Source organism: Chelonia mydas, chromosome 3, assembly GCF_015237465.2.
Source record: "Chelonia mydas isolate rCheMyd1 chromosome 3, rCheMyd1.pri.v2, whole genome shotgun sequence".
Taxonomy (NCBI): domain Eukaryota; kingdom Metazoa; phylum Chordata; order Testudines; family Cheloniidae; genus Chelonia; species Chelonia mydas.
The window spans coordinates 95,208,925-95,234,146 of record NC_057851.1 but is presented as its reverse complement, the minus strand read 5'-3'; the positions used below and the strand labels follow the sequence as shown (position 1 = coordinate 95,234,146).

Sequence of the window (25,222 nt, the reverse complement as noted above, 5' to 3'; positions counted from 1 at the left end):
GTGAGTTTTCCCCTCTGTTTGCCAAGCTATAAAAAGTGGCACAAAAAGTTCATGTGCTTTACTGGAAAACTTGTGTCTCACTCTGCATCCAAGCTGCAGCTGGAAGAGTGGAAAACTGTAGCCCCATGCATAATCAATAATGATAGGGTATGCATGTAAAAGCTGCCCGCCCACTCTGAATGTAGGAAATATTTGCCATATTTACTGTACATCCATAAAGAAATGACTGGGAGGGAGAAGCACATTTAAGCAGATCCAAAACCCACACAATATACAAGTCTAATACAATGGTACTAATTCAGAAGGCTTTCTGCCGAGCTACAGAAAGCTCAACTTGCTCAAAAGCGAAATCCTCCAAGCTTTAGATATTTTGAAGATACACTGCCAATTAAATATGCATTTTCAATTTAAAAACATATTTAGAGGGATTAGTACAAGTGGTGGAATCTCATAGATCAGTTATACTGTACTACGTCATTAACAGAAAACAACTCTGTACTGCTAATGAATGGCTTATTCTGTTTAAGCTGCATATTGTATATGCCATTTTTAACTTTCTTCAGTTATGTTTTTTTAAAAATTGTTATAGTGGGGGCTAGATATCATCCTAGGGTCTGAAAATGGCACAAAGAAGAAAACAAGTAATTTTAACCACTGCCTGGTTTGAGAGGCAAAACATACCTCTAGTGATGCTCTGTCAGTTACACCACCTTATGAGGATTCTCCACAAAATATGTGGACAATTGCACCCTGAATTCACATAATCTATTGCAATGACTTCAGGCACACATAAATCACTAGCACTGGTCATGTGCATGAACAATATTGGGATTTGCTCACACAACACAGGCACAAGTATTGCATGCCTAATGGGTTTTTTTTAATCAAACCCAAAATGTTTTAGTTCATACAATACATTTATTTAAAAGGCAAGGTTTTCAATTTATTCCATGGCACCTTCTCCCCCCAGAGGAATTCTATGCTCCTATACAACCACGCATTAGCATACGAGATTTAGAAAATACATGTATAATAAAAGCTGCTGTAATGAGTATTTTTGCATACCCATATATAAAGACATAATAATAAAAGAAAATATTGCTGTATATTTATTTTTCCACATCTGAAAAATATTCAGGAACAAATGTATAACAATAGTTTTGCATCCATCAGAGATGCCTGCAGAACAGGGGAAGGTCCCAAATAGGTTATTAGGTGATACGTTTCCTTACATGCATGCCATGTATATATGCAGCCAGTATTACAGGATGCCACAGCATATTGCTTTGCAACAGGATACAGACCATTCAGCAGCTAGCACAGATGACCAGGGTGCTAATGCTACTGCCTTCCACTAGAACTACTAGTATACGTGTGGGAAAGTGCCTCACTAAGCAAGATGCTGTGGGCCAAGTGCCAACTGTGTGAAATTTAATTTGTGTGATCTAAGGAAAACTGGAAAATATATTTAAAATACGACACATGGATTGCAGTGTTAATTGGCAGTGAAACTGAAGGAAGATAGCAATGACAACAGGGAAGTAATGAGAGCGTTGTGAGAGTACTGACCCATGGAGAGATGGTTTTAGGTTATGTCTTAGGTTATGTAGAAACACTACAGCGGCACAGCTGAAGCACTGCAGCTGTGTCGTAGTGTAGACACATACTACGACACATGGAAGAGGTTCTTCTGTTGCTATAGTAAATCCATTTCTCCAAGAGGCTGTACCTAGGTCAATGGAAGAATTTATTTCCAGTCAACCCAAAATTATTTCCCCCCCCCACCCTCCAATTTCTCAGTTTAGTCAATGAACCAAAAAAATCAGTTAGTCATGCTGATTTACTCCCAACATCCCTGTGAGATACAGAAGTGCTATAAACCCCACCATTTTGCAGATAGGACCTGAGGTAACTAGTAACCAAAAGCCAGATTTTCAAAGGTATTTAAGTACCTCAAGATGCAGATGCAAGATGCAGAAGCCTAGCAGAATTTTTTAAATAACCTAGGTGTGTGACTCCCTTTTCCATCCCATTGTACATATGAAGAGTGGGACAAAGCAGAGGTTTGAATCTGGGTCACTTTAGTGTATTAGTTGGGGTATTAGCTGGTCTCTGCTACAGACCACCAAATCACACTAGGGAACAGGATGACCACCTCCTTACATTCCTATCTATAATGTGTAGAGGGGAGAAAATCTGTTATCCTGAGGGACTTCAATTAGAGTGGCATATGCTGGACATCTCATGCTGCCAGTACTAAAAAATCCTTGGAATTTTTAAACATTATATATGACAATTTCCTAGCTCAAAAAAGTGTTGTAGCCAACATGGAGGAATTCTATATTAGACCTTATCCTAGCAGATAAAGAGGGACTGATCACAGAACTAAAAATAATTGGTAACTTGGATACAAGTGATGAAGAGTTGATCACGTTTACAATGTTGAAGCAGAATAGAGTCCGGACCAGTAATATATATACTTGGTGCTTTAATAGGACCAATTTCACAAAGCTGAAAACAATTATGAGCCAAATCAGCTGGGAAGAAGACTTTCATCAGAAATGTGAATGATAATTAGGAATCATTTAAGAACACCTTATTAAGAGGCCATAATCCCACAAATGAGGAAAAACACCATGCTAGTTAAAAAAAATCAACCTGGTTTACAGAGAAAGTGAAGGCAGATATATTTATAAATTAAATATATAAAACAAATGGAAGAAAGGAGAAGTTGATAGTAATTAATATAAATCAGGAATTGTAGAAAATTAATAAGGGAAGCCAAGGGACACAAGGAGAACTCTATGGCCAGCAGCAATAAGGACAATAAGAAGGAGTTTTTAAAATATATTAGGAACAAAAATAATCTTGCCAATGGTATTGGTCCATTACTAGATGGAAATGGTAGAATTATTACTAATAATGCAGAAAAGGCAGACATGTTCAATAAATATTTCTGCTCTGTATTTGGGGAAAAACTAATGACAGTCTCATCATATGGTGTTGATAACACTCTTTCCATTCCACTAGTATCTCTATGGGATGTCAAACAGAAGCTACTAAAGTCAGACATTTTTAAAGCAGCAGATCCAGATAACCTGAATCCAAGAGTTTTAAAAGACCTAGCTAAGGAGCGTGCTAGATCATTAATGTTGATTTTCAACAACTCTTGAAGCACTGGGTAAGTTCCACAAGACTGGAAGAAAGCTAATGTTGTGCCAATTTCCATAAAGGCTAAATGGGATGATCTAGGTAATTAAAGGCCTGCCCGCATAACATTGATCCCAGGAAAGATAATTGAGCGGCTGATCTTGGAATCAATTAATAAAGAATTGAAGGTGGGTAATATAATTAATGCAAATCAACATAAGTTTATGAAAAATAAATGCTGTCAAACTAACTTTGATTTTTTTTCATGAGATTACATGTTTGGTAGATAACAGTAATAGTGTTAATGTAATATAGGTGTTTGACTTCGTACTGCATAACATTTTGACTAAAAAACTAGAAAGATATAAAATTAACATGCCACACATTACATGGATTAAAAACTGGCCAACTGCTAAATCTCAAAATGTAACTTTAAACAGGGAATGATCATCAAGTAGGTGTGTTTCCAGGTGGGTCCCACATGGATAGGTTCTTGGCACTACACAATTTAACATTTTAATTAATGACCTTGGAGAAAATATAAAATCATCACTGAAAAAGTTTGCAGATGACAAGTTGAGGGAGTGACAAATAAAGAAAAGGACAAGTGACTGATTCAGAACTATCTATATTACTTAGTAAACTGGGCTCAAGCAAACACTGCGTGTTCTTAATATGTCTAAATGTAAATGTATTCATCTCGGAACAAAGAATGCCCATACTTACAAGATGGAGGATTCCATCCTGGGAAGCAGTGTCTCTGAAAAAGATCTGGGGGGTCATGGTGGATAATTAGCTGAACATGAGCTTCTAGTGTGATGCGGTGGCCAAAAGGACTAATACGATCCTGAGATGGATAAAGAGGGGAATCTCAAATGGTAGTAGAAAGGTTATTTTACCTTTGTATTTGGCACTGGTGCAACCTCTGCTGGAATATTGTGTCCAGTTCTAGTGCTCACATTTTAAGTGAACTTGTCGGGGAACATACCTGTCCTTCTGAGCACACAAGGGGAATTGTGGGAAGGCACTGGAGGACTATCAGCACTCAACTGATTTAGCCTTCATCCTTGCTGCAAAGTTGGCAGCTTACCAGCCCAAACGCAAGCAGTACCAAAGGTCTAGCCTATACCTCCAGCTGTGCCAGCTAGCCAGGTTTAAAGCACCACCAAAGTCTGGTGAGAGGGTTTTGTGTGTGGATGAGAGGGGAGGTATAGGCAGGCAACACCCAAGTAAGAACCCAAGTAAACTCTGCAGTGAAGACATAACCCTAGGAGCAGACCAAGGAACTAGTTCCATGTATTAGAACAAATGTATAGGCAAAGTTTGGGTCATGGGGGGGTTTGGATTCCAGATACTACAGTGATGAGCATGGTATAAGAACGTATACTGAATAGAATAGAAGCCCTGGATTCTGATGACTACACAAAACCATTTAAGATCGCTTTTATGATTAACTGCATCATCAGACACACTCAATAAATATATAGTCCTGTAATTGAAAGTTTTAATAAAACTTTAGTAATAAATAGGGCTGTTGATTAATCGTAGATAACTCATGCGATTAACTCAAAAGATTAATCGCAATTTTACTTTCACTGTTAAACAACAGAATGGAATTGAAATTTATTAAATATTTTTGAATGTTTTTCTACATTTTCAAATATATCTGTGATGATTTGCCCCCTTTAGGATGCCACCTTAGGTTCTGAAATACCACTGAGACTATCTATTATGCCAGCCTGGGTACCCTTTTAACCTGTCTTGCTGAGCCCAGCCATTCTATTAAGCCTCCTCCAGCACACACACAGGCAGGGCCACACCAAACTGCAGAATGAAACAGACACTGAGATTAGTTCTGTGAAGGCTCAGCTTAAGGGACTTACCCCAGCACTCAGGTGTCCACCTCCCTTGGGGTGTAGACCCAAAGATATATTATGAAATCCACCTCCTCCCTCAATGTGGAGGAAGGTATGCACAACCTCTTGTCCCCCCGCCCTCCAATTGTGAATTGTACAACTGGGGTTATATTATAAACACGAAATACGTTTATTACCTACAAAAGGTGAATTTTAAGTGAATATAAGATAATAGACAGAACAAAGCAGATTACTGAGCAAATAAAATGAAATACGCAAGCTAAGCTTAATATACTTAAACAGGTTACAAAATGTAATTCCTCATCCTAAATATTATCACAGATAGATTACAGAAAGTCTTGAAAGGCAGCTGCACTGGCCTGTAGCTGGAGATTTCAGGTATTTCCACTCACAGACTGGATGTCCTCCCAGCTTGGGCTCAACCCTTCTCCCCCCAGTTCAGTTCTTGCTTCCAGGTGTTTTTCAGTGTCTCTTTGGGTGGGGTGGCAGAGGAGAACCTTGATGATGAGAACTCCCCTGCCTTACATAGCTCTTGTGAATGGCAGGAACCCTTTGTCTCCCAGTGGAAGAACAATGGCATTCCAACGGGTGGGTCCCGTACCAGGTGACTCAGACCCATGTCTCTGCAGAGCTGGGGCAGCCATTACTTGTAGGCTGTCTGGAGTGTCCACGGGAAGACAAAGCTTTTTCATAATCCATTGTCTCTGCTAATGGCTCATTAGGAGCCCTGTCTGGCTTTTCCATTGTTGTAGCTGAAGGGCTGGTTGAGGTGACACCCAAAGTAACACATTTGAAATACAGATATATAGTTAATATTCTAACTTCAGATACAGAAATGATACAGGCATACAAATTGGAAAATCACATTCAATAAATCATAATGTTTCCAATGATATCTTACATGAGCCATCTTGTATAAAGTATATATCTTATGTCATTCATATCATAAGCATATTTTCATAAAGAATATGGAGTAAAACATCACTATTTCAATTACAACACAGAATACAAAGTGTATAGTGCTCACTTTATATTTTTATTGGAAATATTTCACTGTAAAAATGATAAACAAAAGAGATAATTTCAATTCACCTCATACAAGTATTGTTGTGCAATCTCTATCAGGAAAGTGCAACTTACAAATTTAGATTTTTTTTGTTACATTACTGCAGTCAAAAACAAAACAATGTAAAACTTTAGCGCCTATAAATCCACTCAGTCCTGCTTCTTGTTCAGCCAATCGCTAGGACAAACAAGTTTGTTTACATTTATGGGAGATAATGCTGCCTGCTTCTTATTTACAATGTCAAGTGAGAACAGGCATTCGCATGGCACTTTTGCAGCTGGCATTGCAAGGTATTTACATGCCAGATAAGCTAAACATTTGTATGCCCCTTCGCGCTTTGGCCACCATTCCAGTGCACATGCTTCCATGCTGATGACACTAGTTAAAAAAAATAATATGTTAATTAAATGTGACTCAACTCCTTTGGGGAGAATTGTATGTCTCCTGCTCTGTTTTACTTGCATTCTGCCATATATTTCATGTTATAGTAATCTCTGATGACCCAGCACGTGTTCTTAAAATGAAGAACATTTTCGCTGCCGAGCTTACAAAACACAAAGAAGGTACCAATGTGAGATTTCTAAAGATAGCTAGCTACAGCACTCAAAGCAAGGTTTTAGAATCTGAAGTGCCTTCCAAAATCTGAGAGGGATGAGGTGTGGAGCATGCTTTCAGAAGTCTTAAAAGAGCAACACTCCAATACGGAAACTACAGAACCCAAACCACCAAAAAAGAAAATCAACCTTCTGCTGGTGGCAGCTGACTCAGATGATGAAAATAAACATGCATTGGTCCACACTGCTTTGGATCATTATTAAGCAGAGACCATCACAGCATGCATGCATGTCCTCTAGAATGGTGACTGAAGAATGAAGGGACATATGAATCTTTAGCACATCAATATATTTGAAAAAGTAGAAAACATCCAAAAATATTAAAATAAATGATATTCTATTGTTAAACAGCACGATTTATCACACTATGAATGGTGATCAATTTTTTTAATTGCAATTAATTTAATTGTTTGACAGCCCTAGTACTGTAATTAATAAATAATATTTAGCTCTTAATTAGGCTTGGCAAAATTAAATTTATTTATAATCAATGTTTGTTTTTTAAGCATTTTTTAAAACTCAATTTAAATTTTCACAGTTGCAGGGAATTATGAGGGGTCAGACAAGAATTATTTAATGACAGTAGCAGCTGGAATTCAAAAAGTTAAAGCTTTATACCATTAAAACACAAACTGTCAACATCTCATGTCAAAACATACAAAGTAAATATCCTGAAGTTTTTACTACTCATTCACTAATCCATTTGTAACAAGCCTAATTCAGATGTCTAAATCACTGGATTCTGACTAAGTTCTCAAACAGCATTTTTCTTATTTTGTCTATCTGTAAATATTTATTATCCATGAAAATATATTTTCAGTTTGTGTATGTGGTGAAATTGATGTCTACCAGCATTTACTGATAAAAATCTAATCTTTCCAAGCCTACTCTTAATATCATGCTTTTCATGTGTAGATCTCAAGGCACATTTCCGATTTATTTTTCTATCATACATGGATCCCTGCCCTCAGATCATGAAGATTCCCATTTCCCATCCCCAAACCTCCTAAGGAGAGGTCCTCCCAATTTCCTTCTCAACCTGTCACTCCCAGCTTCCCTGGGATGACTTCTTCCTGCTTCTCTCTTCTTTCCCATAGTGGTGGTTCTTTTTACCACCTTAAAAGCAGTTTTCCACACTGCTCTGGTGGCTCCACTTTTCATTGCCACCAAAGTAACTGTGCCTATTCCTGAAGCAGTGGAGAATGACAGGATCTTATGTTATGGGCATGAAGTCAAACCCCAACTTTGCTTGATTTGTTATGACTGTGAGTCAAACCCATGAACCCAAGTCAACCAAATACATGCATGTACTATCGTCAATTAGGAGTAGGACAGGGTGTACTAGTAGCATTTGGATAGGATCCTCTAAAAGTATGTTTATTGTTCATTATAAAGTTTCATAAGTGTTCACTGGCATATCGCTGGTACAGCTGTTGCAGACCTTGTAATGACATTAGACTCTGAGTCAGAGATCTTCTGCTGGAGGAATCTGGCAGTGATGTCAGTCCTTGTCAAAGTCTTATTGGTGATGAGTAATCTATGCTAAAATAACTGATTGCAATGACAGATGACTTTTTATATATTAATCCTGAGAAGTAATCTTATTACTTGACAGGATAAAAAAAACCCCACATATTAATTTAAATTACTTTTCTTGGAAATCCTGTCAATAAAGGGCCTGAGTAAGAACACTGGTGTAATAGCCATTATAATGTTCAAGCTAGCCACAATTTCACTCCATCTCACACACAGTGCAACAATATTCTAAGAGTTATCAAATTATTTTTGGGTACCTCATCAATTACTATCTGCTCTTCCTGATTGACAAGGCATCCAAGCTGCCATCAGTGAAGCATCTATGATTGGCTACAGAAACTGGTTTGGAAGGACAATGATGTGCAGTCCCTAGTAGGATGCCTACTATGAACTAGTTTAGTGGCAGCCAGCAAAGGAGTCCCATTGCTGCCTTGAAGACATTCAAATTACAGATTACCAGTCAGTTCTGTCTGTTTATTTTACAATGGAGGGGTGTTTTTCAGCCTTGACAGCAGCCTCAATTAGTAGTAGTATGTGGGTGTTATCAGAGATATGCTTGGCATGATTCACTCTCGCAAAGCAAGACAAAGCCCCTGCTGCAAAGAGCTTACAGTCTAAAGAGACAAGTAAAATAAGGGTGGGAGAGATGGAGACAAAACAAAATAGAAACATTTGTTTTATTATACATATATTTGAGGCTCATTAGCATTATCACCGTTGCATTTGGAACTTAGGAGAAAGTCCTGCTGTCTCTATTCGGAATTATGATCTTCTCCAAGTACTGTCAGTCCAAGTAGCCAGATTGACTGCGAAGACATTTGTGGGGGTGGAGTTCCTTCCTTCATTCTGAATTAATTAAAAGCTATTACTGGAGGTTGTAATTGGACACTTATTAACCAAAACGACAAATTGTCTGAAACTGCACTGTAAATCTCAGGAAGGAGAATCAATCATAGAATTGTAGGACTAGAAGGGACCTTGAGAGATGATCTAGTCCAGTCCCCTGCCCTTGAGGCAGGACTAAATATTATCTAGACCATCCCTGACAGGTGTTTGTCTAACCTGATCTTAAAAACCTCCAATGATGGAGATTCCACAACTTTCCTAAGCAATTTGTTCCAGAGCTTAACTAGCTTGACAGTTAGGAAGTTTTTCCAAATGTCCAACCTAAACAGTCTGTGATGCTCTATGATTGAAATGTGACCATGTATAGTAACTCCTCACTTAACATTGTCCCAGTTAACGTTGTTTCGTTGTTGATCTACTAGAGAACATGCTCATTTAAAGTTGCGCAATGCTTCCTTATAACCTTTGTTTGGCAGCCGTCTGCTTTATCCACTGCTTGCAAGAAGAGCAGACCATTGGAGCTAACAGGTGGGGGCTTAGAACCAGGGTGGGCCAGCAGGCCCCCCCATCAGCTCCCCTAAGTTCCCTGTGCGGCAGCTGCCCAGCAGGCTATGAATTGCCGGGCAATTTGGGTGTCCCGCCCCGCACTGCCATGTGCTGCTCCTGGGAGCCTCCTGCTTGCTATGCAGCGGGTAGCAGGGAAGAGAGGTGCTGATGGCAGGGTGTGTGTCTCTCTCTCACACATGCACCCCCCGGCACTTTGGAAAGTGGAGGGAGTGGTGCACTCCAGTGGGATAGTGTGGGTTCATCATCACATTCAGTTTCCGAGGGAATTTTTGCAGCCACTGCCGTGGTCTATTGTGTCTCCTCCCTCTATTCGTACTGCCTTGTAGAGTGTGAGGCTACATTAACGTGTTAACCCTTGAGCGCTCAGCCGAGTACAAGTTCATCATTTAGCAGCAAGGCATTCCCTGGGAAACATCTCACCCTCTTCCACCCTCTGACTCCACCCCCACCCTCAACCAAGCTTCACACTCATCATTGCTGTGTACAGTATTAAATTCTTTGTTTAAAACTTACTGTATGTATGTGTGTATATAATGTCTTTTGTCTGGCAAAAAAAGTTTCCCTGGAACCTAAACCCTGCCCTCATTTACATTAATTCTTATAGGGAAATTGGATTTGCTTAACATTGTTCACTTAAAGTAGCATTTTTCAGGATCATAACTACAACGTTAAGTGAGGAGTTACTATTATTGTTGCTACCACTTTTAGACAATTGCAGCAAAACTTGTACAAAGTATATCATGTAAGGTGTCAATGGAAAAGTCATGATTTGCTAAGTGTGATTATCCTGTTTGTATGCATGTATTTTTGTATCTGAAGTTATGAATATTGGGTACAGATCTGTATCCCAAATGTTTGTTCGTTCCTGGGGTAACACCCACCAGCCAAAAAGCAACATTGAAGCCAGACAGCTTTCTGTCGATGGCCCATCAAAGGCAATTTGCTCTCACAATGCGCCACACAAGAAACTCGTCCCTCCCATCAAGTCTTCCTTTGGACTCCTTAGCCTCCAAGTGGGCAATGGCTGCTCCTATGAGTCATCAAAGCCATGTAAGGGCATGTGACTTGCTCATGTGACCCTAGACTCCATCTTGTGCCTGTAATTTTCTACAAATTTAGATTGTGAGCTTTATTTGGGACAATAGAATTCCATCCACATGGGAAAGGGCATAAAAGACTCTGGAAACATCTCCTTCATTTTCCTTTTCATTTCTCTGGACTGGATTTCTAACAAGGAAGCTCTGAACGAGGACTGATGACCCCCAAGATAATTTGGATAATTTCCAGAGACACTTTTTCAAACTAGCATTTTCTTCCATCACTGCTTCAAACCTGACACAAGAACTTTGCAATCACTTGTATGTATATGATTTCCTTAACCATGTTAACTCTCTACTTCTTTTCTCTTAAAAATAGACCTTTAGATTTTTGTTACTAAACGATTGGTCACAGCATGATTACTGGGTAAGATCTGAGTTATATATTGACCTGGTTGTGTGGCTGATTTCTTGAGATCAGAAGAAAACTTTGTTTGATAAAACTGGTTTTCAATAATCACTCATCATAAAATCTGGGTGGTGAAATAAGTGTTTAATGCTTAAAGAAACTGCATTTTTGACTTCTTGATAACCAGTGTGATGAGACAGAAATTTACTTTTGTTACTGCCTTGGAGATTCTATCTAATGGTAGAATCTCCCCAAACTGGTGGGTAGTCTGGCCTATTTCTCAGCAGTTTGTCCTGAATCTGGTATTATCAGCTGTGACCCACTGGGGCCCACTGACACCTCCCTTGCTGCCATTTAAGCCCATTGCTTCTTATCCTAGCCTCAGAGGTTAAGAAGAAATCAAGTGTCTTTTGTTTTCTCTGAATTAGATGACCGGGACCTGCTACGCCTGAAGGATATAAAGAGGAAAGTTGACACTAAAAATCTCCTTCTGAAGTTCTGTACACTAAACAACTATTGCTTCTGGTATCAACAACCTCAAAAACCAATCTATTCAGGGAGTTGTCAACTGCTTCCAAAAGTTTAAAATATGTGTTAATCTCCCAATGTTCAGTATGTAGTAAAGACACAAAGATATATAGTAGCCTTAAGAACATGATTACAAATAGGACAAAGCAAAACTGGTAAAAAATAAGAAAATTCACACTGATTTGTGTTGTGTCCTATGTGTAACCTCAAACATATCAATTTGAGGGGGCAAAAGAATTCAGATTGATTGGCAAAACCCATTTCTAGTCCAAAAATTTGAGCTTTCAAATTTTAACATCTTCAGATTTTCCTCAGAAGCATCATGGCAGTCATCTTTTGTGCTATTGGCTTGTGGAGATAAAACCAAGAAGATTAAACTAAAGCACCAAACTAAAACATACATTTACATTGCCTATGATACACAGACCAGGTCAGGTGGAGGGAAAATACAAAAACACTCCTGTGCCATCTTCAAAAGTGGCAAAGGGATCTGTTCCAGTTCCTGTACCCCTGTATCCCTCTACCCATGCTGTGACCAGGAAGGAAAGTTAAGCAGAGGCACTAAGCTAAATTCCAAGAAAGGTATCTGTGGCCAGACCTTCCCAGTGCAAAAGTGAAGACAGTAGACCAGATGATAGCAGTTTCCTCTCACTTTGGAAACGCACTTAGCATGAACAGGCAGTGGAAGACAATGAACAAACTGAGGATGACTGGGAGCTCCTGCTGCTCATCTAGAGACACAGACCCAACCCATCTCTCTGTAGCCAGAGGCTGATTTCCTATAGCTGGAGGTGCAAATGGACGTTGTAACTTTGGAGGCAGCGGTAGTCAACCCAGGAGCCTCCTTTGCTTCACAGGTTTCAGAGTAACAGCCGTGTTAGTCTGTATTCGCAAAAAGAAAAGGAGTACTTGTGGCACCTTAGAGACTAACCAATTTATTTGAGCATAAGCTTTCCTGAGCTACAGCTCACTTCATCGGATGGAGCTGTAGCTCACGAAAGCTTATGCTCAAATACATTGGTTAGTGTCTAAGGTGCCACAAGTACTCCTTTCCTTTGCTTCACGTCACCAAGAGTGGGCTTCTCCCTCAGCCTTGCCACTCTTGTGCTACTCTTTCCCTCCTTCCCCTATATTCTCTAGAGATGAAGCAGCTTCCCTTAAGGGGAGGAGGCATGTAGCCTTAATCAACAATTGTGAACAACCAGAGGGAAGCAGTTATGATATGTTCCCTTTAAGGCCACCAAACTGTAATCTAGAACCTTAGTTCTGGTGAAAGTTATTCTAGTGCATGAGCAATTAGTGCTTGGAGCAGACTGCTAGAATTCCTGTAATAAGAACATGAGAGCAGCCATACTAGGTTAGTCCAAAGGTCCATCTAGCCTAATATCCTGTCTTCCAACAGTGGCCAATGCCAGGTGCCCCAGAGGGAATGAACAGAACAGGGAACTATCAAGTGAACCATCCCGTCGTTCATTCCCAGCTTCTGGCAAACAGAGGCTAGGGATACCATCCCTGCCCATCCTGGCTAATAGCCATCGATGGACATTAATAAAGAGAGGACCATCATTTATCCCACAAGATTCAGCCTCACACTTGCTTTCTGCACTAAGCAAAACAATAACAACCAATAACAATTGCAATAATGTGGCAGCAGTAACTAGCTTGTTTCTCATCAGGCTCCCACAGCATCATCTCCTCTGATGGCCTGGAGTTCATTGTTGCAGGAGTATAAACAGGTGCTACATAGGTTCCACTGTGAAAGGAGTTACATGTAGAATGCAAGTTCCCTGACTAGTACATGGATGGGGCTATAAGAGCTACCACAATGGTGACTATTGAGGTGGTGGCAACAGGGTCTGGGGCAGTCCTGTGCTGAAACAGCTTCTATGGTTGCTAATAAAGCCAGACCTGAGGAAAGGAACTTGACATGCACTCTAGTTTGGAGCTTTATTTTATCTTCCTTCACTGGTGTTCTGGTCACGGGCAGCTAGTGGAATAGTAAGGGAAGGGCATCAAGTGCCGGGGGTGTGAAGAGTTAGTGTTTGCCAAATCCAATCATGCCATAGGGCAAGGAGCAAGAAAGTAGCTGGGAGATTGACTGACTTGGGTTTTTCCCTGGACTGAGGTAAGTCAAATCCATCTATCTACTGCTTTGAGAAGAAGCTGAACCAGGTTTCCACATGGAATTTGTATTTTGCTCATCCTAGAAATAATCATTTTCAAAAGATTGCTCCAAATGAGTTTGCTCCTCTGTAAGGTCTGTGATGTGAAGTGATTATGGTCTTAAATTTCAGAATGCGAGTGTGAGGAAAATATATACAGTTTCTCACTGATGCCTAGTACATAGAGTTAAAAACATCTAAAGTACTTCTTCACATACCAAATAAGTCATTTTGAAACCCAATGCTTCCAAGTAATGTTGCACTAGGAACCAGCAGCAAAGGGGTTAAGTACCATGAAACATATCAGAGCAGGATTAGATCTGTTACAAGATTCTAATATTCTTTGACAGAACAAAATCCTCCAGAGAGAGTATTCTATATCAGAATATAAGGATTGCCCTACTAGGTCAGAGCAATAGTGCATTTAGTTTAGTATTCTGTCTCAAACACCAATCAATACCAGATGCTTCAGAGCCTAAATCCACATAATACTCTGAAGATTTAATATTTGTAATGGGACCTTCATATTAACAGATATATCTGTATCCTTATTAATCCAACTCCCTGAAGTTTCCATGCTTTGGGGCCAGATCCTAACATCTGGGTTCTTTTATTGTGCCCACTGCACTGGTATCTGAGTGCTCATGGGAGTTTTGCACAGAGTGAGCTTGCGAATTGGACCCATGAACAGGCTGTGTGGCAGTCATTCTATATAAATAGAGTAATAACTTTTCTGAACAGGACAAGGCAACCACAGACCCTTAGCAACAATAAAAACAAGTGGGCAGCCTATCTGATTCTGGATCTGTATAGAGACTAGGGAAAGTTGTTTTCTGTGCTATTGTCAGCAGTCAGGAAGGAGGACAGGTTAGAGATAGCTTGCTTGTCCCCTTCCCTAACCTATTCCCAGTAGATAAGAGAAGGCAAAGAGATAATACATGAAGTAGAGTCACAAAAATGCCACTAAATGGTGCTGCATATAGTGACAAAATAATTGTGGGGATCACTGTTACTCTGCATCATTATGCACTGACAGCATCACAATGAAGTGACAGGATACTTTATGGCTCTTTGCAACTCCATTTGATACATTATCCTTTTGCATTCTCCTGTCTACTGGAACTGAGGTGGGGTAGGGGTCAAGCCTGCTATCTCTTACCTTTCCTCCTTCCTGCTGACAGTAGGGGGAAGGAATTCAAGAGACTCCAGGAATCAGCAATGACATGAGACCAGGCAGGCAAAAGAGCTTCCATCAGACTCCAGAAAAGGCATATGTGGTGCCCAAAAGAATGGCATACAACTCTAGAACCACTGACTGAGTATCACTGTTCTACCTCTGTGGCCTCAGTGTGTTTTTCCTGATACTTAATTTATATTTCTCTTTCATTTATTTCTTCCTATTTCATATATGAGACATTGTAGGTAATTTGGACTCAGATTCTAATGCCATTTGTCATGTTCAGGAACACCTTTCTTCACAAATAAGGAGTACAGTGCTCCTCAGCATAAGTATCAGGTTCTGGTCCTTAGTGCTTACACCTTTCAGCTATTTGCAGGATTATGTTCACTCCCCAGTAAGACACTTAGTTTTTCAATCTCTCCAAGCTCATAGAGATGTTTGTTGCTCCTTTCTGAATTCCCACCAATTTGTCTATTTCTAATATTCTAGAAGGAGGATGAAGCCCAGTCAGGCTTTAAAAAGGGCTGCTGTCTATCTCCTTGGCATTTTTGCTTGAATTATAAAATACCCAAACCTACAGGAAATAGCATTGTAAAATACACTTGGGGCAAGTCTACATTACAAAATTAAGTCTACCAAAGTTATGTTAATTTACAGCCTTTGCAGTAATTGAATCAGTTTTACACATCTACACTATACTCCTTGTGTCAGCAGTGCACGTCCTCAGCAGGAGTGATTGCACCAATTTATTTGACAGTGTGGAGCATTGTGGGATGGCTTCTGAAAGGCAGCAATAGTCAATGTAAACAATGCAGTGTTTACACTGACGTGACGTCAACCTAACTACATCAACTTAAGCGCTACGCTTCTCATGGAGGTGGAGCTAAGTCGGTGTTGTGGGAGAGTTATATTGATGGACGATACATTTTAGTGTAGACACTTACAGAGTCATGTCAATGTAAACTGCCTTGTGTTGACCTAACTCTGTAGTGTAGACCAGGGCTTATTCTGACCCAGACATGATGCTGTCAGTTTATGAGGAATTCTCCAAAAATACTTTCTGTTCAGTCTACAGAACAAATAACATCTGTAGCAGAGAACAATACACAAAATTAACTCCAGGTTTCTGACCACAGTAAATCTCCAAGCAACTTAAAATGTAGAATTACATTCATGTTCATGTTTGAGGTACAAGATGTTCTTGAACTTTCCATATTGCCCTTTAAAAATGTAAATTCCATGTGACATCTTAGTGCTATTTTCCAAACTGTTCAAGACATGTTGAATAGTTTCCTCCTCCCCCCCAAATCTCTCAGATTGCTGCCAAAGTCACACAGTAGCATTAACCATACAGTATTATTCATTAAATAAAGAATTAACTGGAAAAGAAAAACTGTGAACATAAACTTACAAACTTAAGGCCAGTTCTAGTTCCCACTGAAGTCAGTGTTAAAATTCCCACTGATTTCACTGAGATCAGACTTTGGACCTTAAAATCACAGTACAGTTGACTGTATCATTCTTCAGCAGTAGAGGGATCTCTCTATAGTGTGTGAGAACCACCTAGCAGCTGTAGCCCAGCTTAAAAAGAGATTAGGGACAAGTATAAATAAAGTGGAAAACTGTCAGTCCAGTACTAGAATTCAGCAGTGAGGCTAAAAGGTCCAGTTTAACATTCCATTACAAGAAGTGCTAGAGTTCCTCTTTGAATTAATGGGACTCATATAGCATAAAACTAACAGTGTGGCAGCCCAAAATAAAGAAGTAGATCAGCAGATCTCAAACTGTGGGTCAGGACATTTTAATGGGGGTCACCAGGGCTGGTATTAGACTTCCTAGGGCCAAAGCCTAAGCCCCACCACCCAGGGCCAAATCCAAAGCCTGAGCCCTGCTGCCTGGGGCCGAAGCCAAAGCCCGAGGGCTTCAGCCGTGGGCAGCATAGCTCAGGTTACAGGCCTCCCAACTCAGGGCAGTGGGGCTCAGGCAGACTCAGGCTTCGGCCCTTACTCCTATGGTGGAGTAGTCATTTTTGTTGTCAGAAGGGGGTCAGCGGCAAAGAAATCTGAGAACAGCTGAAGTAGATGAAAACCAAAGCCTCCCACTTCGTTCCTAAGAAGAAAGTAATGAGCAAGTTTCTTCATCATGGAGGTCAAAAACCCAAGACATTGATTAAAGAAAAACACATTCCCCAGCAATAAGAGATGGTTGGGGGCGGGGAGGAATGAAACCCTGCCAAAATGCGTGTTTCTCTGGCTGAGAATTAAATTCTTCGGAGCAAAAGCAAATGACAGTTATGGCAAATGTATGTAGTGCTGTATCTTTACTCTATCTTAAGATCTTCCTTACTCTTCAATATTTACAGTGAGTCATTTTCCAAAAGTAGTCAATATGGCTGGGTGAGATTTCTTGCCTTTGGTTTACTACAACTATTTAAGTTTTATGAAGAAGGTTTTAGTCAACTGTCATCTATCTTCACATAGTTAAAGTTAGCATTAAGGAGTCAGCTGTTTGAGACACTTTTTTCTGAGACAATACATCATATTTTATAAAATAGGTGTCAAACCCCTGTACCCAAAACCTGAATGGAGGAAAAAACCCTAGATGAATCTGAAGCTGTGTGTTATTCTCAAGTTATAGCATGATATCAAGGTCATTTAGGAGCTCATTGTTATTCTAGCTATTTTAATCAGAGATTTATTATCACACACTCATGGTATCCCCTTACTGAATTCCTTTTTTTTTTTTTTTTTTTTTTTTAGCAGAGCTAAAAATGTTAGGGTACGAAGAACAGGCTCTAAAACTTTTAAAAGTTCGTTTTCTTTAGCTTATTTCTTTTATGTGGCTTTTTATTAAAATTTCTTTTGTATCTGTACATCATCATCTTATTTCCACCTAGAGTAATACAGACTTAGCAACAAAAACAAAAAAAAGATTGTCCTTTCATTTTAAAGTTACTAATTAAGCACTGTGTAACTGCAAAATATTACTATAGATACAGCATTTTGGGTACTTGGGAAGGGCATGATCCCACTTCCCTTGAGGTGATATACTCTATTTTAAAAATACTAGGAGTTTGAACACCACCACCATGTCTTCTAAACTATCATGAAACTACTGCATCAACCTATGATCTTGCTTAAAATTGGAATGCCATATAAAGACTGCATGCATTTACATAGATCTCAATATGTACTTCATTACAATCACAGAGAGATGCCTGTAGATGTAAGTTAGGTGGGGCATGGGCTGGACAGAAGACAGGAGAACTTAAGTCATATTCAAGTTCATCCCTACCAAATCCAATAGAAAACTATGTGAGTATAACAGAAAATACCACACTTTGAGTTACAACTCCTGTATTTGAGAGACAAGGTGGGTAAGGTAATATCTTTTATTGGATCAACTTCTGTTGGTGAGAGAGACAGGCTTCTGAGCCACACAGAGCTCTTCCTCAGGTCTAGGAAAGATACCCCCAGCATCAAAGTGACATGCAAGGTGGAACAGTTTGTTAAGCATAGTGACCACATACTGTAAGGGACCTTTCAAGACGGAGGGGCATTAATACCTCTGCAGTCATTGGACAAAAAGAGGGGGTTAGTGAATTACAGATATGGGAGTTAGTGTATTTCTCAAGCTGCAATGATCCCATTCGGTATTGTGTCTGACATGGTCACTCACAATGTTGGGAACTGTATCTCCCCTATATTTTGAAACGGGAATAAGGAGAAATACCTGGCATGTGGCTTTTTCCTGAAACAGGGATTTGTGTGCGTGTTGTGAGAAGGGGTAGGGAAGGAATTGTCAGGAATCAGATCTGTTCTCAGCTGGCACGTGAAAGAGCCTTTACTGCACTGTGTGCCTCAAAAGTTGAAGTGTCGGTCAGCACCGCAGACGGGGGCGGCGGGCTGGGAACCGGACCCAAACCTGCTATGATCAGTACCGGCTGGGAGAGACACGGACAAGCAGCCCGCTGCCACTCGGACCCTGGCGGGCTGCCTCCCAGCTTAACGCACGGACACTTGGAGCCTGACCACCAAGTCTCTCCTCGGCCCACGGGCGATGCCAACAGTGCTACCCCTGGCGAAACCCCAAGCCTGCCCTGGGGTCCCCTCGGGACTGTCACACCGAGTCCCCGCGTCCGTCGGAGACGGGGGCTGCTGAACTGCGGGCAACGGAGCCCCCTGAGCCTGATGGCGACGCGCTGCCCCGCCGCTCGCAGCTCGGCAGCAACTCGCCAGCCCCCAACGCTACGGTACCTCTTTGCTGCGGCGGCTGCGGCTGAGCTTGGCTGCTGCACCGGCTGGCCAGCGCGCCGAGGAGCAGGAGGAGAGACAAGCTTCCCCGTGCCATGGCTCCTGTGCCGCGGCCTCTTCCCCCCGCTCAGCGAGGCGAGTGAGCCGCCGCCTGGGAGCGCGGAGGGAGGAGGCAGAGACCCTGCAGCCTCGGGGCGGGGGAAGAAGACACACCCCTGCCCCCCCCCCCCCCCCTCCGTCCCGCCGGGCGGCCTGCTCCCGCTGCCCCCACGCCGACGGGCGCCCTCCGGCGCGCCAGCCTCCAGCGGAGCTCTCCAGGGCACTGGCTGCGGCGGGTCCGGGCAGGATGGACGGCTCCAAAAGCAAGGCGAGCCGCAGGAGTGCGGGACCACTGAGAGGCGCGGCCGGAGGCAAAAGCTGATGGCCCCGGGCTCTCACACTGTCTGCCACTCGCCACTCACATCACAGGCGGGCTTTGGGGCCCTCGGGGTGGGATTCCAAGGGGCTATGCCTGGGGCTCCCCTGGCCTCCCCTTCAGCTGGTGCGGAACGTGCTGTGGAGCAGTGCTCGCCGCAGCGGAGCGCTCCCCGCGTCTCCTGGAACCGAGCGCGCCGCCAGGTGAAAACCCAGGTGCTGCCTGACCACGAGTCCAGGCTAAGAGACCGCTTTCTCCTTGAGCCCGCACAGCAGGCGTGACCGCTCTGATGTTTGTCTGTGGCGGATGGGGGAAAAGTTCTCCGGGAAGGGCCCTCAACTCTGGAATTTGCTTCCCCTACTGGGCTTGGGCTGTGCTGGGCCATTTGCCATTACAAGATGGTGCAAAGCCCATCTCCAGTCATGTCTTAGAATCACGGACATTAAGGAGGGGAGACCTATCCTGATCATTCTGACCCAGCTCCCTGCCACTTGTGGATTGTTTCCTATGGTGCATGGAGCACTGTATATGCTTGAACTAGCCCCATACAGGGTTAAAGGTCAAATGCTGCTTCACCCGATACAAAGGCTGAGTAAGCAGGCTTTGTATTGGGTGCAGCAGACTTTTAATCCTGTGCAAGCCCCCCCCCCCCCCTTCTCCACCAGCCTTCACTGGGGTATTCCAGTGATGGCTTAATAGCAGAGAATCTTTGGCAAGCCAGCAGAACATCTGAGAGCTGGAGAGAGGAGCGTCTTCTCTTCAAGTGTGCTCTTCTAATTTTCCTTTTTTTAAATCACTGGAAAATCCTATACCAAAAAGCTACATGAAGAGAAAGTTAAAGTTACCTGGTCAAGCAATCAAAAGTCGGGAAATGCAAGTATATCAGTATAATTTTCCTGCTAGCTTAGACACACATCTGTGTGTACTACTGTATGTATGCCAGAGAGAGCCATGAAAAACATTTATATGAAAATTACAAACTAAACAATACTTACACAGCATTACAAATTAATTACAATGAGTAACTTTCAAAATTTGCTGGCATTGTAAAATCAATTTACAACTGGTTCCCTCTATAGCTAACTGCCTTATCTCCTGAAGTGCACAAAAGGAAGGTTGTGAGATTGGATTAAAATAAAATTTATAATACATGGCAGATGACTAAAATTATTAAACTATATACCTTAGAGGGGGAAAAAGAACTCAAAGTCAATTTTGTTGACTTGAATATGTCAAAGACAGGTTAAGACATTCTGACAATGAAAATAGTGTACATATAAAAGTTACTACAAACATGTATCTGAGGTAGAAAAATGTATAATAGATTGTATTAGAAAAATGGAATTTAATAATGCAACTAGAGACTGCATTATGAGTCATCCACACAAAACTGAGCAGTTAAGATTGCACTTTCAGCTACTTCCTGATGTGAATGCTTACCCATGCATCCATAAAGTTTTAACAGTTTTCTTAATTAATAATCTTCATATTTCACAGATTAATCAATTATATGTATTTGCTCAAGTCAGGCATAAATACACCCTCATATAAGTGTTTATGCACCGAAGTCAATAATCATTATCTGAACTTCCTATGACAGTTCCTGTTTAAATGGAGTTTGGATAATGAAGTTGTCAAGCAATGTCATAGACATGGAAAGTTTGCCATAGACCCACAAATCTGGGTATGCCTACTTCAGCTCTCAAAGTCCTTAACTTTTGTTGATAATCTTTTTCAGCCATTTCAGGTTCACATTCAAGAGAACACTGTATTTTGCTGACAATAGATTGTACTCTGTTATATCCAACAATACAGCCCATGTGTTTTTCACTATTACTCCACATTTAGTAGAGCTGTTTCTTGTCCTTGCAAAAACTGCTCATTTTGAGGTTTATCAAAAATAACATGGCTCAAGTATTTGCACTGTTTTGAAAACTCCCATTACTTCTCATACATTCTAGGCATTTTCTCCCAGTAAAATGACAACAGTTATGTTCCTTCAATTGTCAGCCTTTGTCATTCTTAAGTAAACAGAAAACACTCTACCCTCCACTTTCCCATTGATGAGGTAGCAGCATTCTTACTGCAGATCTTACTGGAAAACCCAAATTCAAGACTAGCATTGATAGTTCTGCCACTGAAAGTTTATTGCTTTGTAGCAATAGTGTATGTAATTAGTGGCATGCTGGGAGAAAATTAGTCAGACCAATCTAGCATATTCTCACTGTCACATTTTAGTCTAAGAGCTTTATGGGAAGTAGTATCTCTTGCTGATCCCTGTCAGGGAGCGGGAAACAAAAACACATAACTTTGGCTGCTAAGTAGCATGGGGATGAAAGTACACTGTTGAAATGCAAGGTAACTAAAAGCTCAAAGTTGTTCACTCCAAATATATTCCCTGGAGTTCCAAAATGGAGCAGTTCACATTTTGTAATCAGGGCATCTGAAAACTACACGCATCACTCATAAAAGAATGAGTCTCAGCTACATTAGCTAAAGTACCAGCCAGTTAAGTCAGAGGCAGTAGCATTCATTAAGAGCCACACCATGTAGCATGGATTGCATACTCCCTCCGGCTAGGAACATTCAACCAAACAGAGGTCCACAGCAGTGCAAATTCCTGTACTGTCTACACTGTGTCACAATGCTGGATGGATTTAGGGTGACCAGATGTCCTGATTTTATAGGTACAGTGCCAATATTCGGGGCTTTTTCTTAAAAAGCACCTATTTCCCCCAATCCCCACCTCCTGTCCTGATTTTCACACTTGCTATCTGGTCACCCTAGATGGATTGTCATTGGAAATTGAAACTGGGACCTTAAAGCACGAGCCTCTGCTGTTTGAGCTAAAGGAAGGTCTATTAACAGGCAGTAGCAGGCTCATATGTGATCTAGCCTCTATAGGGGGTCAAAAAGCCAAACTGTATTACAGTATGTGTGGTGTTACTTTCAAGGCCACTCAGGAGCCATCAACCTCTTATTAAAATCCAAAGATACGGGGACAAATTCACTGTTGTAAGCAGCCTGCTGCTCTCGTGCTGCCAGCTCTGAGCTTCCTGTAGCCCAGCCTCTCCACAGTGCATTGAAAACTGAAAACGTTGCCTTTTCAGGGCTTGTCCCAGTATCCATGTCAATTGTACAAAAATTGTTTAGTGCCAGGTTTTCCAAATCTCTTAAGTGGTTATGTGCCAGCTAAGTTGAAACTAACAGCAGGATGGCTGTGTAGGTCTGCACTTTCAAGCTTGCCCCCACTCTTGCTATCATATGTTGCTTACCTGACCTCTCCCTACATGAGTCCTCAAGTCAGCCTTCCCCAATGTGTACATTCAACTCCACTGAGCCTATTGCTGCACCAATGTCATATGCAGGTAGCTAAGAACCCAGCCAGGGACAACATCAACACTTTTCCCTAATCCCACCAGAGTTGCACTCTGGAATGTGTTGGTGCAGAGAGGCACAAAAGGAAGCCTGCTTCAAGATGGGTGGGAGACAAGGAGAGGATATGATCTCAGGAGGGGAAAGGAAAGGGGAAATAGATGGAAGGAAAGATGGAGAAGAGAGAAAGAGTAGGTTTTGGGATTGAGGTCAAGTGAGGTGAATAGGAATGTGTGGGAGTGACAGGTTGAGTGAAGGAGAGCATGGCAAAGAGGAGGAGAAGTGAAGCACAGAATTGTTGTGGTCTCACAAAGTTCAGATGGCTCAAAGTGCAGATCTTCTCTCTTCCCGGCCCCTCTCAGCTCAAGCCCTACATTTTCCGTTGCTCTCTAAACATATCCCAACTCACCCCATGACCCACTGCAGCCCCACTGTTCATTAGGACTATCCCTTCACCATGGCCCACTACGCTCCTACCATGTGCACCAGCATTTAGATCTAAGAAACATGATACTTAAACCATGTTGATTCTTACACTGTAGATGCAGATAAGTAGGGGAGAGAAGTGGTGGGCCTGCCAGATCCTGCATCGAAAAGGGCAAAACCCATACTCCTGGCTTCTTAAGGGGCCCCTTTTTATCTACTTGCTGCCAATTGAAAGAGGAAAAGATACCTAGTAAACAGCTGGCAGCCACATTACATTAACTTAAGACTTGCTAGGAATCTTGAGAAGAGAGCAGATAGGATTACTTAACATACATTTAATTATTACAACCAAAACATCTACTCACGCTAAGCAAATATTCACTTGTTGCAGAGAACTCAATGAGTATGTTTTTAGATGATCAGATAACTGCCAAAGAACAAGTACTGATTTTCATAGACTTATTCACCAAGGAAAACTATAACCCACTCTGAGTGATCCATGATACTTTCAATTTAAGTATATATTTATATATTTATAAATATAAATATATATTTCAATTTAAGTATATATATTTATAAATAGTCTTCAACTGGTAAGTCTGTTGCATGAGAAACTGCCAAAATTGCTAGAAATGATTAATAAGGGGAGTTTCTGTCTACTAATTTTACCCTGATCTATATCTTTGCCTCTCCTGGAATGGACAGGGGGATTGTTTGGCTTAGTCATCAAGCCTGGGTTTTATATTTCCTTGCCAGCAGCTGATGAGTTTCAGGGGGAAAAAATTAAATCCGTTCTATAGGATTATATTGACTTGCCTTCCTGAAAATTGATATTACTGCAAAGAATACAGGTAGGGAGAGAAGCAGATGGGTAATATCTGACAAATAAAATTTCCAGATATTGCCCATCTGTTTCCCTCTCCACATTTCAACTTCAAAGTATGGCTGGTGTCCTAAAGGTTATTTTGGTGATAGTCTTCTTTGTATTGATGAACCACTCAAACAGCAGCAGTATTCGGTCCATGAGCAAGTGCAGCAAGGTGAGAGTGGGGTTCAATTCACAAGACAGCTAAATTTCAAAATCGTATTTTTGGAGAGCAAAGTCTTTAGCATTCATATGATTGGCACCTTTTATTACAAAGAGATTCTCCTTGATAAACTTTATATATGCTTTGTGTTTGTTTTTAAATTTATTTATTTTTCAGAAACAATAAAATAAGTCAGTAAAATAAAGAAACCAAAGAAGAATGTGGAAGAGACACTGCAACATAACCGTTGCTACCAGCACTCCGAGCTATCTTCAAGACACCACTGGCTTCCTGAGGAAACTACAATCCATCGGTGATCTTCCTGAAAACACCATCCTAGCCACGATGGATGTAGAAGCCCTCTACAACAACATTCCTCACAAAGATAGACTACAAGCTGTCAGGAACAGTATCCCCAATAATGTCATGGCAAACCTGGTGGCTGAACTTTGTGACTTTGTCCTCACCCATAACTATTTCACATTTGGGGACAATGTATACCTTCAAATCAGCGGCACTGCTATGGGACCTGCATGTCCCCACAGTATGCCAACATTGTTATGGCTCACTTAGAACAACGCTTCCTCAGCTCTCATCCCCTAATGCTCCTACTCTACATTGATGACATCTTCATCATCTGGACCCATGGAAAAGAAGCCCTTGAGGAATTCCACCATGATCTCAACAATTTCCATCCCACCATCAACCTCAGCCTGGACCAGTCCACACAAGAGATCCACGTCCTGGACACTA

The 25,222-nt window shown here is 41.3% G+C and overlaps 1 protein-coding gene and 1 long non-coding RNA gene across 3 annotated transcripts in view; one reads left to right on the top strand and one right to left on the bottom strand.

Annotated features, from left to right (window-relative positions):
• Positions 1–19,381, bottom strand: part of LAMA2 (laminin subunit alpha 2) — a 457,344-nt gene extending 437,963 nt beyond the window's left edge. For both annotated transcript variants that reach the window (XM_037894776.2, XM_037894777.2), the window contains exon 1: positions 19,229–19,381. In XM_037894776.2, the coding sequence (XP_037750704.1) occupies positions 19,229–19,322 (94 nt within the window). In that variant the 5' untranslated portion in view covers positions 19,323–19,381. The remainder of the gene's footprint in view (positions 1–19,228) is intronic.
• Positions 19,382–19,402: 21 nt separating this feature from the next.
• LOC122465047 lies at positions 19,403–24,793 on the top strand. The gene is made up of 2 exons (XR_006289591.1): positions 19,403–19,843; positions 24,647–24,793. It is a non-coding gene; the product is annotated as an uncharacterized LOC122465047 (long non-coding RNA).
• The last annotated feature ends 429 nt before the right edge of the window (positions 24,794–25,222 follow it).